General features: G+C 41.4%; 1 protein-coding gene across 1 annotated transcript in view; it reads right to left on the reverse strand.

The window, feature by feature from the left end:
* Acadsb (acyl-CoA dehydrogenase short/branched chain) overlaps positions 1-13,442 on the reverse strand; it is a 44,079-nt gene that overhangs the window by 17,958 nt on the left and 12,679 nt on the right. The window contains exons 2-4 of the mRNA XM_059265462.1: positions 4,223-4,391; positions 2,693-2,793; positions 86-292 (exon numbers count right to left, since the gene is read on the reverse strand). Coding sequence (XP_059121445.1) covers positions 86-292; positions 2,693-2,793; positions 4,223-4,391 — 477 coding nt within the window. The remainder of the gene's footprint in view (positions 1-85; positions 293-2,692; positions 2,794-4,222; positions 4,392-13,442) is intronic.

Here is a 13,442-nt window from a genome sequence, read left to right on the forward strand (position 1 = left end):
ATTAAAGTCAATATTGCAGTTACTTTTCTCCTGAAAATATTGTAAACTCAGACTCAATCCATCTCAACAAGTCATTTCAACTCACTTTTTCTGTAGCCAGTTTAGGCAAATAGGTAGCCTTCTGTTCTTCTGTACCGAGTTTTTTAAACAGGTTGTTAACTATTGTGTTCTGGATGTCACACAGGAGAGCCACAGATGCATCCACCTTGGCTAGCTCTTCTATCACTATGACGGAGCAGAAAAAGGAAGCGCCTGTTCCTCCATGTTCGGCATCAATTCCAATGCCCATCAGCTAAAGCAATGACAGAGAGGAGAGATGAGACAGGTCAGGAACACTGTTGAGACTGGGAAACTTCTTGCAAGTAAAAATTCAAAAATAAATTGTAAACACAAAAATGACCTGGGGCCCCTTATGCTAGGCAAGCACCTTACCACCACCCGAGCTACAGTCACAGCCCATCATATATATTCTGAACTTTAAAATTTTATGTATAGTTTAATTGGATATAGCTATTTTGCTATAAACAACAGTCTATTAAAAAACCCTAGGTTTTTTTTTTTTTTTTTTGATTGCTTTTTTTTTTTCTGAGAAGGATGAAATTTATGCTAGATGTGTTCTCCTCACCCCCGCTTTGGGCCTGGGATAACAAAGACAGACACAAAATGCCTTGAATAAGGAAAGGTAAGCATGATATGATGGTCTTTCTTATTAAGGACTGCATGGGATGTTTCAGTATTTCAATACAGGCTCCTGTATACTGATTTGATGTAACAAGCGAATGCACAAAAGTAACCAGCTCCCAGTGGACCTGTCTACAGCTCTAGCTGGCACAGTGTCTGCTAAGCAGGCCTTTCTACTTGACCTTTTCAGTTGAGACAATGACTGCACGACCATCCATTTGGGGCCACTTTGGCAAGTCAAGATGGGTAGCAGACAACATGTGGTAGTGTTTGAGTGACACACTAACAAATCACAGGTGCTGACACACAAGATCAAGTGTCAGTCAAGGCTTCCCAATAGGTGGCCATTTTATCTCAGCGCCTATGTCTGGGACGTGAAATGTCCTTAGTCCTGCTCTATGTGTAACTGTCGTTATTTTAGGAAAGGAACATGGCATATACAAATGGCTCAAGACCCACATCTGGAAGCCGAAGGGGTGATGCTCCCTTTCTCTCTAGGCTCTCCTAGAATAGCACTGCTGAGTGAGTTAGGACTCTGGCTACATGTTTCAGGTTGATGATGTAGCTGACATGAAGGCAGATATAGGAAGGATGAAAGCTGTGGTATGAGAGAAGTGGAAGGGATTTCCCATCGTGAACAATTGTTAGCAACACTGCTTCTCTAGAAAAGACTCTTCTATAGAGTCAAGACTGTAAGAGCAGTTTATGGAGGTGGACAGTGAGTGCACATGGCCTCGAATACAAGAACTACTACCACAGGAGAGCAATTTTCAAGCTGTGAGACCACCAAAGGTCTCCCCACAGAAGCCAGAGAGTCTGTCAATGATGAGAGCAGAACTGAGCTGGAAGATAAACCATGAGGCCTTTGTCTTACACATTAGGCTTCTGTGTGGTTCAGTATGTCTCCATACAAGATTCCATTTTCCTAAGTGTTTCATTGATAACAGAAAGTTAGCAAAATCATCAAAAGCTGATCCCATTAAAGCAAGGAGAAATGAAATTATACGGCTAAGTGCCAAAAGCCACTTTTCAATAAGGTGACAGACAAGACAAGGGAGGTGGTGCCGAATGGCAGTGACTAATTCTGGCACATCCTTAGTATTAAAAAAAAAAAAATCTATTTGCACCTAGAGAAGGGAGACACAGGAATAAGTATGATGATTGTTTTGCTTAGGTTTTTTATGACAGGGTTTCTCTGTGTAGCCCTGGCTGTCCTGGAACTCACTCTGTAGACCAGGCTGGCCTTGAACTCACAGAGATCTGCCTGCCTCTGTTTCCCGAGTGCTGGGATTAAAAGCATGTGCCACCACTGCCTGGCTCAGTATGGTGACTTTTAAGATGTTCTTCCTTGGAGTTTCCACACTGATAACACCCCACTCATAGCCAGATTAATCTACTATAATCTATTTTATATGTCACACTCTCAGGGAAGGGCTACGTGAATTACAAAGCTGGAAATCTAGTTAATGTGGAACTCAGATAACAGATCTGCTTTAAGACTGCCACACACACAAGAAACCACGCACAGTGTCTACGATGTAATTGTTGCATGGAGCTAGCCAGTTCTTTGTTCCAGCTGCCCTGGGCACTATAGGACGTTTTACAATTTAAACTATCAGTTCAGTTAAAAACCTTTAACTGTATAAAATCAACTAAGACCTTAACTGAAAAGAAACACAGATACTTATGACTAGGAGTGAGGAATTCCCTTTGTTTATCATAACCTCTCAATTGAAAAGTCTGCACATATTTTAATATATAAAATGTATTTAAAAGCAATTGGCCAACACAAAATGGACTCGGTGTTAATTGTGTGCTTTTTGTTTTGTATGGGTGTCTTTTGTCTTTTGTTTTGTTTTGTTTTTTGAGAGGGAAAGAACGTGAAGTTAAGTGGTTAGGGAGGTGGGGGAAACCTGGAGGAGTAGGGGGAGGGAAAAGAATAGGATAAAAATACATTGTATGAACAAATTAAATAATAAAAAGTTTGAAATGAGAATTATGAAACACATACCCCTTGTTGAAATAATCCTTGTATCACTGATTTCTCCATTTTTGAATTTTCATCCATAGTTGAAACCAGAGGAGCAATTTGTTCCTGGGCAAATTTTTTAACTGTGGTGGAAAATGAATTGCTGGTAAGTCTATGTTTAAGTAGATAAAATAGATATCTTTAAGAAAGAAATAGCTCATTAACAGTTTGTTGATAAACTTTTACTTTTTAACCAATAAATTAAAATACACATGACTATACTTAGTCTTTTCTCTTTCAAAATAGAAATTACAACTTCCTTCTTTAAATTCAGAAAAAAGCAATCCCCTAATCCCCTTCAGAGCAAAAATATAAAAATAAGCCGGGCGGTGGTGGTGGCGCACGCCTTTAATCCCAGCAGAAGCAGAGCCAGGTGAATCTCTGTGAGTTCGAGGCCAGCCTGGTCTCCAAAGTGAGTTCCAGGAAAGGCGCAAAGCTACACAGAGAAACCCTGTCTCGAAAAAAATAAAAAAATTTAAAAAATATATAAAAATAATATGGTAGGCACAAAATGAAAAGTGAAAGTCTTATTCTTCTGCCCTGGATTTTCAGTTCATTTCCCCAAAGGTAACCATTTTAAACTTGTATACTCCTGAAAGCTCCCTTTAGTCTTCTGTACAGCTCTGCCTAGACACTCTGCCTATCGGTTTCCTTCTCTTACACAAAGCAGCCAGAAGACACAGTCAACCCTCTCCTCGCTTTCCTTCTCCTCCTCTTATCCATTTATTACGATTTTTTTTTTTGAGACAGAATTTCACTGTGAAGCCCTGGTTGTCCTGGAACTCCCTACGAGACCAGGCTGAACTTGAACTCACACAGATCTGCTTGCTTCTGCCTTTGGAATGCCGGGATTAAAGGCATGCATCACCATGCCATATGTCTATTGTCTCCCTACTTATACCTTGGTTATCTTTCTCCATCAGCACATCGCCCATCTAACATCTTTTAATAGCTGCATGGCCACACACAGGAAGGTTTCTCTGTCTAGTACTAAGAATGTTCTGGGGCAGGGCAGGCAGGCAGGCCTTTGTTGTGGTGATGCTGGCCCTGTGCACTGTAGAATGGTTAGCACCATGCCCTCCCTCCAGGGCTATATAAGAGACAGGCAATGAAGCAGCTTCTGGGAAGAACTGGAGAATCAGGGAACAGGGATGGGGAAGCCTTAACTTGTAACCTAGCCTTTTATTCTGCTGTTGTTTTTATATTGGCATATTTACCTTTTTTTATTTTTCAAAAAATTATATGAAAAATTCCACTCTCAGGACTCTAAATCCCAGCTACTTTGGAGGCTGAGATAAGAAGGTTACTTGAGCCCAGGGGTTTGAGACCAGTGTGGGCAACACAGCAAGATCCTGTTTCAAAAATAAACAAACTCCCTTCAACCCCCGCCCCCCAAACAGAGCAACGACAACAGAGACCAAGATGTCTTCCAGGCTGTCTTGTATAGTTTCCCGTTGTAGACCCAACCCGTAACCAGAGGGCTAATGGGATGAAGCTGAGAAATGTACTGACCTATTTTCTTCATCATCATTTCCTCATCAGAAAATGTCTGCAGAGGTGCAAAGGGCAGTGCATTATTTGTTATACTGAGTTGAGCTTCTGGTTGCGAGGATTTTAGGACACGAGGAATTTTCCAAAAAGACAAGCAAGTTGGGAAGTTTCTTCGTAGCTTTAGGAATGGCTGTGATAGAAGAAGGGACATAACACATAGGTAGAAGCAATTTGAACGTTAGTTTCTTTGGGGATAACTTTATCATGCATTCCTAAGATGTACTTATATGTATGTGAGTTTATGTCTATGTGAGTTTATTTAGACCACATCTGTGCCAGTGCCAGTGGAAGAGGGCATTGGGTCCCCTGGATCTAAAGATTTCGATGGTTGTGAGCCACATGATATGGGTGCTAGGAACCAAACCTGGGTCCTCTGCAAGAGCAGTAAGCACTCTTAACCACTGAGCCATCTCTCCAGTCCCATCACTGATTCTTATATCCTACATCTATATTTCAAAATAAGAGAGCTGAATTTAGTACATTTTAAAATTCACTGTCTTTAAAACACAAATGATTTGAATATTGTATGGTATCTCCTTTATCCATCAATGAGCTACTCTAAATAAACTCTATAATTAAAGATTTATTTTTATTTTTAATTCTGTATATGTGTGTGTGGTCTGTGTGTAGGTATGCACACATGAGGGCCAGTGCCCACAAAGGCCAGAGGTGTATAGTGATATTTTATTTGTACTGAAATGTGATTTTAATTGTATGTTAATAAATAAAGTTGCCCTGGGGTCAGAGCTATTAGAGCCATAGCAAAAGCTGGGCGTTGGTGTGCACGCCTTTAATCCCAGCACTTGGTAGGCAGAGCTAGGTAGATCTCTGTGTGGTCAAGGATACAGCCAGCATTGGAGACACACGCCTTTAATCTCAATACCAACCATAGAAGACCTGGAGGTCTGTACAGACAGGCAGTGATGAGGCAGTCATGTGGTTGGGTTTACAACCAATGAGAAGGCAGAACAGAAAGTCTATATAAAGACAAACAGACAGGAAGTAGGTCTCTTTTGGAGAAGTCTCTTGGCTGAAGAGGCTAGCTGCAGCAGACGGGTAAGGCTCTTAGCTCTGATCTCTTGGCTTTCTTCTTTGCATTGGTTCTGTGTTTCTTATTTAATAAGACGGTTGGTTACATCTACAGAGGTGTCTGATCCCCCTGGAGCCAGAGTTACAGGCAGTTATGAGCCAACTGATGTGGGTGCTGGCAATTAAATTTGGGTCCTCTGAAAAAGCAAAGCAGTGCCCTCCCTCCCTCCCTCCCTCCCTCCCTCCCTCCCTCCCTCCCTCCCTTCCTCCCTCCTCTCCTCTCCTTAGGATCTCTATGTATAGCTCCTGCTATGCTGGAACTTGCTATGCAGATCAAGCTGGCCTCAAAACTCACAGAGGGAGACGGAGAGATGGCTCAGAAGTTAAGAGCACTGGCTGCTCTTCCAGCAGTTCTGAGTTCAATTCCCAGCAACCACATGGTGGCTCACAACCATCTATAATGAGATCTGATGCCCACTTCTGGTGTGCAGGCATGCATGCAGACAGAACACTGTATACATAATAAATAAATAAATAAAGTGGACTTCCCACTTCGAATGATTAAACAAACAAACAAAACAAAATAAAAAAACTCATAGAGATTCCCCCTGTCTCTGCCTCCTGGGATTAAAGGTGTGTGCCACTACATGTGGCTTCCAGCACCTGTTCCCAACACTGAGCCATCTCCCTGGGCCTAGATAACCTTTAACCATTGAGGAAACAAGTTTCTAGACTTGTTCTCTGAGCACATTTGTCATTTCACTAACTTCTTGGATAGGCGTACAATACTCCTGTTGTCTATGACTAACCACTGTCAGGATGGGGAGACAAGGTAGGACAAGGATTAAGGAAACAGGCTTTGGAGTCTAAAGGAACTAAGCTTAAATCTTAATATTGGACATGTAATAAATATGCAATTTTGGCAAGTGATTTCATTGTTTTTGGAGGGTACGGTGGTTTGTATAAGAATGTCTCCCATAGGCTCATATATTTGAATGCTTAGTCACCAGGGAGTGGAACTAATTGGAAAGATTAGGAGATGTGTCCTTGTTGGAGTAAGCATGGCCTTGTGAAAGGATGTGTGCCACTGGGGATGGGCATTGAGGTTTCAAAAACCCATGTCAGGCGCAGGCTCTCTCTTTCTACTTGCAGATCAGGATGTAGCTCTCAGGTACTTCTCCAGCATCACACCTACCTGCTGGCCTGCCTGCCTGCTTGTGTGCCTGCCCACCACCATGCTCCCTGCCATGATGACAATGGACTAAGCCTCTGAAATGATAAGCAACCCCCTAATTAAATGCTGTCTTTTATAAGAGTTGTCTTGGTCATGGTGTCTATTCACAACAATGGAACAATGACCAAGAGGAGTACAAGTGATTTTTTTTTTTAATGTCTCAGGTAAAATCTCTTACAATTTTAGTTTCTATTCCTGTAAAATGCAGGTAAATTCTTGGAGTCTTGTGAGGATTAATAAAACAATCTATGTAAAAAGTTTATCACAGTATCATTTAGTAGGCGCTCAATAAATATTGTGACTATTTCTACTACAGCTACTTAGAGTCCAGCCGTGCGGCGGCAGTGCTATTGGAGATGGTAGTGAGCATACAAACTGTTAGCTGCCGCCATTGCTGGCTGTGGCAGTTGGAATGTGATTGGCCCCCATAATCTCATAGGGAGTGGCATGATTAGGAGGTGTGGCTTTGTTAGAGTGGGCATGGTCTTGTTGGAGGAAGTGTGTCACTGTGGGAGTGGACTCTGAGGTTTCCTATGCTCAGGACACCGCCCTGTGTCTCAGTCGACTTCCTATTGCCTGCAAAATATAGTACTCTGAGCTATTCCTCCAGCACCATGTCTGCCTGCATGCCACCATGCTCCCTGCCATGATCATGGACTGAACCTCTGAAACCGTAAGTGAGTCACCCCAATTAAATGTTTTTCTTATATGAGTTGCTGTGGTCATGGTGTCTCTTCACAGCAATAAAAACACTAAGACACTTGCCATCTTCGGGCTTCTCTGTTGGAGTGGTCCAACCCCTTAACAAATGTAGCATCACTATAGCGACACGCGCTCTCTCGGTGTTTTGTTCATACATTCACTAGCTCAGGGAAAAAGACAGAGAACCACTATGTTTGAAACCATCATCAACCTTCCTTGCATGTCACTGACTCTTTGCAATTGTATGCTGAAGTACAAACATACTCTGCTTAGGATCCACCTGGGCAACAGAACCATTGGCCAGGGAAGAAAAACATGTGTTGCCACTTTTTTTTCTAGTTCGGTTTTTGTGTTTTTTGGTTTTTTTTTTTTTTTTTGGTTTTGTTTTGTTTTCAGAATTAGAAGATAGTTTAGGGAAAAGTTGCCCAAATAACACCCTTTGTCATTAAAATCAGAATTGTGACAAGAACTTTAGATTGGGAAGAAGGAGGGGGTGAAACACATTATTTTCCTCTTGATGAGACAGGCAAGGAAAAAAAAAAGAACAAGAAATGGGAAGTGCAAAGGGGCTCTATCTGGGAAGGAATGCTGCTAACAGCCAAGCAAGGCAAGCTGTAGCAGCCTGCTCAAGGAAGAAAGGATGGGGGGAAGTGGAAATATGGAAGTGGGAGAGAAATAAATACAGGGCAATTTTGCTCAGTGCTGGTGATGGAGTCTTGGATTGTGCCCTCAATATATAGTCCAAAGAATGAAAGAATGAGCCAACTACCTCCATAAACCGCCTGTGAAACTTGCCTATCCATTTCAAAACCTGCAATACACTGGCCTACATTTCTCATTTCTAGGGGAGGTTATTTACTTCACTGAGCCCACTACAGAATTCTTTCTGTCTCTTAGTCAATATATCACCTTTGTACCTAAGTTGATCTTTAAAAGAAAGCCCACCGCTGAGAAACTTAAGAAGCCAGTGGGTCTTACGATAATACCTATTTTTCCTGCTGACACAGTCGTGAGCCCCCTTCGTCTCCATATCGCTACTGACAAAGCACACACCAGTTCAACCCACTAACAATGACTTCAGGTTCCGGAGGAGATAACAGGCAAATGAGCTTTTAAAAAGTTCAAAACGGTATACAATCATCATAAAACACGAAGATTAAGTGTTGTGAATAGAATCCATTTCTGGCCAAAGCATCAAGAGCGAGTCCTTTAGTCTCTTGGTAGTTGATAATAAAGGAAAGGAAATTTGTCCTCCTCTTGCCTTTAACTACTCAACCAGAATTTCACTGTTGATTTTTCTAATGCTTTCCCCTGTGCTTTGGCATTGACCATAGTCATTGCAATTTTGGTATTCACTCCATCAAAATGATCTTCTGCAGCTAGAACCCACTGTACCACATCATCACATTTTTTTTTATTTTTTTATTTTTATTTATTTATTTTTTTGTACAGAGCAGCAATTGTTGCTTGAATGGCATAATGGTTATTTATGCCTTGCCAAATCCTTTCCTTAGCTTCAGTCTAATATGTCTTTACTCAGCTGGCCAGAGAGTTCTGATGTACTACGGCTAGAACGATCAAGTCCATGAACTTGGGGAAGGGTGAGGAGTGGCATCTTTAGTTCATTAACCGCTGACAAAAATACAGCATTTAAAAAATTGTGAATGTGGGCAACACATTTTGGTAATACTAGCAATAAATGTGACTCTGCCAAAAGAAATCACAGCCATTTTCATACCACACCTATTTAGTACCAATATCTTGAAATATATTTTTGTTCATCACTATGGCAAAATTACAGTGGTTATTAGAACGACTGCTAGGCTGTATTTAAAAAGCACACACTGCTCTATCACATTAAGACATTTTATAACTGTTTCATTATAATTGATTTCCTTTATAATGCAGTATCTTTTATTTTATGCATTTTAAACATTTTGAGGAAAGGTCTATAAACTTTTACTACATTGCTACATATGCTGCGCTCAAGGTGCTGGAAAGCTAAAAATGCTTGACTGTAGAATGTTCTGGCAAATCTGTTATTATTCATGTTACATTTATCCATTGTGTCAGTTAGGACCCCCTTTCCACTATGCTTGAACATAATGAAGTGTTGTTTTAAATGTTCCTAGAGTGCTTCAATAACCAACTGCATTTCTAGCCCAGGAAAGGCGAAGAACACATTGCAGAAGCCATGTTGACCTGCAAAGACTCAGTCAGACTGGCAAAAGGAGGAATTTTTTAATACACATAGTTGCATTTTGTCCTAAATCCCTACAGCCGCTGTTTTTCTGCCCTGCATGCCATCCTGGCTCCTACCTCTCTGAGACAGATCCAGAAGTGTATCTGTGTCTATCCCCTGCTGACACAGGGCATGAGGAAAGTCTGCTTTTCCTGATGCTGAAACCACTTTTTCCCTTTTCCTAGATGCACGGTAACTTTGCTTTCCTCATGAAACTGTTCTTTCACAGTCTCCCTTCCTAGAGGAAGAAGGAAGGGTCCCTGAACTTCCCACTAAAACTTGAGAATGTTACAGCGCCATCTTCTTGGGGGAAGGACAAAGAAGGGAGGCCCTGTCTCTTCAGACTCAGGAAAGCTACCAAAGGCACCCTTTCTACCCTCGACCCTTGTTCTGCCCTCCTGGACAACTGCCCTGATGTACTGGGTCAATCACAAACATTCTTTCCACCCAACACCTACCAGGAGCTTAGGACATTTCAGTCCAGAGGCCACCTCAAGTGACATTCTGGTCATGACCTCTTCTCATATCCAGTGAATCCCCCACTTCCACACAATGTTATTGTGCATCTGCTCTGAGATGTCACTCACTACGGCTGTCTCTTAAGGTCTCTCTATCTGACCACAGCCTCAATACCTGTCCCCTGGCTTTTCTGATAAAATATGGTGCTAAACTTGTTTTTAGCATGTCACCAGATGTTCAAGCCTATCAACAAATCTATTTTTTTTCCCTCCAGCTGAGATCCCATGTTGACCTTTACAAACATCATTTCACAATACTGGAAACATTCTTACCCACATTTTCTCCTTCTTTAACAACAATCTCTTTATGCTGCTGAGAATTTACCTTCCCTTTCCTAGATCAAGGGCAACTTTCGTCTTTTTGCAAAGCTTTGTCTGGAATGACTTATAAATGAGTTGTGAAAGTTCTTTTTCACTACCCCTCACCCAGTTTCCTTAAGTGAACCCTTTTGAAATGCAAGAGTTAAAACTTAACTAAAATGAAAATGTATTAAAACTCAGTGGCGATAGGGTGGTATTACGCTATGTGAGGCCTCTTGGAGGTTGATGAGGCCGAAGGACTCCCCTCTTGCGAATGGACTCAAATGCCTTTGTATTAGTTACTTCTCTCGTCATTGTTACCAAACCCCTTCCAAGAAGCAATAGAAAAGATGCATTTTGTTTGGCTCGCTGTTTGAAGATGCCCTTCCACGATAGCAGCGCTAAGATGTGCTGGTGGGAGTGGCTAGTGGGTATGGTGACGGAAACATGAAACTTGGCTCACGTTTTGATGGATCGGGAAGCAGGCAAGGCTACAAGTTTGAAGACTACCCCGGAGACCTACTTCTTCCAACTAGTCTCGAACTCCTGAAGGATCTACAACTTTTCAAAACAGCATCGCCAGGTGGAGACCAAGTGTTCAAGCACATAAGCCGGTGGGGGCATTTTATATTAAAACCATACTCCCTTATAAAAGAGACTTTAAACAGTATTCCACCCACTTCCCCTCTGAGTCAGTCAGTCATGTGAGCTCACAGGGTTCTCAGCAAGGAAGCCCACACAAGGTAATCTAATCTGTTGGTGAGTTGCTTTTGGACTAACCAGACTTCAGAACTATAAGAGAATAAATGTCTGATCTCTATAAGTCGCCCACTCTCCGGCCCTCTGTTAAAGCATTATAAACAGACTAAGCTGCCGTATTTATAGTAAGACACAACAATTCTACTTTAGTCATAGACACAAGTAGACACATACAAAGGATACAGTGAAGTCAGCAAAAGTATAAAAAATTAAAGAGTCAATTAAATATTAATGAAGAAATGGCTAAATTTTTGTGCTATATTGACTCAACACAGTATTTCCTAGCCATCAAGGCACATCAGGGATATAATATATATCAACATGAGCCGGGTAATGGTGGCGCATGCCTTTAATCCCAGCACTCAGGAGGCAGAGCCAGGCCAATCTCTGTGAGTTTGAGGCCAGCTGGTCTACAAAGCGAGTTCCAGGACAGGCTCTAAAGCTACACTCAGAGATCCGCCTAGCTCTGCCTCCAGAGTGCTGGGATCAAAGGCGTGTACCACCATCGCCCAGCAGAACTGTGGGGTTTTTATTGTTTATTTCTTTGAAGATAAATATTAGCAAAAGTGGGTTTGTGTCAGTTATATTAGTTTCTGCTCTTTCATTAAGAATACTTGACAAAAATTTTAATGTTAAAACGTATTCTCTAAAATTGTATTTATGTGTAGATGTGCAAGCCTGTATGAGTATATTTGCTTATAGGATCCCATGTCAGCCAGATGAGGGAGTCAGATCACTTGAAGTCACAGGTGGCTGGGCCCTGGGGACAGAACCCAGGCCTTCTGCAAGGGCAGTTAGGGCTCTTAACTGCCGAGCCATCTCTCCAGGATCTGTTGAAACTTCTTAATGTGCATATAAAATGCTAGAAATAAGTTTTAGGTAACACATTCAACATAATATTTAAGGATTATTTCTTGGAAATTTTTAAAAGTTATATATATATATATATATCTTTTTTTAAACTATATTTAAACTATATCTAGTTTAAAAGTTAAACTAGATAAACTGGTTTATTCTGGAAACATTTCCCAGTAACTGACTTCCCTCCCTCCATCTGGCTCCTTTCTCCTGATGTCAGGAGAACAATGACTTTCCCTGAGGATGCCTTATTTGATTAAGGTAAGTTCCTCTAGAAAGAAGGCGATGTCCTCAACACACCCAAGGCTGTTTCAAACAAGGAAGATTAAATGTAGGATAAGACTGGTGTGACTCAGAGCTCAGATATATTTTACCCTGGACTACCACTGTCCTTGAGTCCATTCACCTCCCTAAAAATCATTCTCAGTGACCTGCCCCGCTCCCCTTATCGGTAGTTCTGATTTCCACACTCTTTTGATCTATGGTCTGAAAATAGTAAATGGAAAAGTTGCAGAAATAAACCATATACAGTTTTAAATTGCAAACCATACTGAGTAACAAAGTTTCCCATTATCTTAACTCTGTCCAGCTGGCCCACTGATAACTGTGTGGACAGCCAGGTTATCAAACAGACTGTATGGCAGCTGTTTTGTACAGTTCAGAGAATGATCTACAGGAGCTGTACTTTTGGTTTTCAATGAATGAGTTTATTAAATAGATAGGGAGCAAAAGGTAAAAGAATAAATAGTGAGTAGTAGATAAAGAGACAGATGGCAAAACATTATCAAACTGGGCACTCACGAGTAGAGACACTGGAGTAGCCTGATTGAGAAAACAAACAAAAAGTAACATCATCAAATCAGGTGGCTTACAAACCCCTACGAGAAAGAACTGGGGAATCCCCTTCAAACAGTGAGCTAGAATTCCAGATTGAGAGAGTCTTGGACAAAGCAGAATATCTGCTGGGTAATGTTTCCAGGTAAAAGAACAAATAGCAAGCAGCAGACAGAGAACATCAAATCAAGTGCTTACGAACATGCAGCAGAGATCAGCTGGCCAAAGTGTCAGCAATCCTCCACAGAGAGAAAGAGTCCATCTTCTCTCCACGGATGAGCTCCAGCACCGCTGCACCTCTTCCTAGTCTCACTGTAAGCATTTTTATATTATAGCATAAACAACAGTAACCTGGGTTGGGAATGGCTTATTGTCTAACCGTGTTTACTTCGGGGTTGTCCTTCCCTCTCCCTGTCACAGAGGTGGGGGAGACAACCTTGCTTCCAGAGCCAGCCTCTCAGTGAGCACAAATAGCACATGGCCGCTTACAAATATAATGTGCATCACTAGTGCTTATGTTTAAATAACTTATATTTTTAAATAATGGCCCTAAAGTTTGAGAGAAGTCAGCCAGGCAGTTTGGATGTGCCAAAAAAACTAGTACTTCCTTTAAATGAAAGGTTACAGTTCCTACCTTAATAAGGAAAGAAAAACAAAACCAAACAAATGTTGAGGTTGCTAGGATTCATAATAAAAACAAATGAT

Source organism: Peromyscus eremicus, chromosome 1 (assembly GCF_949786415.1).
Source record: "Peromyscus eremicus chromosome 1, PerEre_H2_v1, whole genome shotgun sequence".
Taxonomy (NCBI): domain Eukaryota; kingdom Metazoa; phylum Chordata; class Mammalia; order Rodentia; family Cricetidae; genus Peromyscus; species Peromyscus eremicus.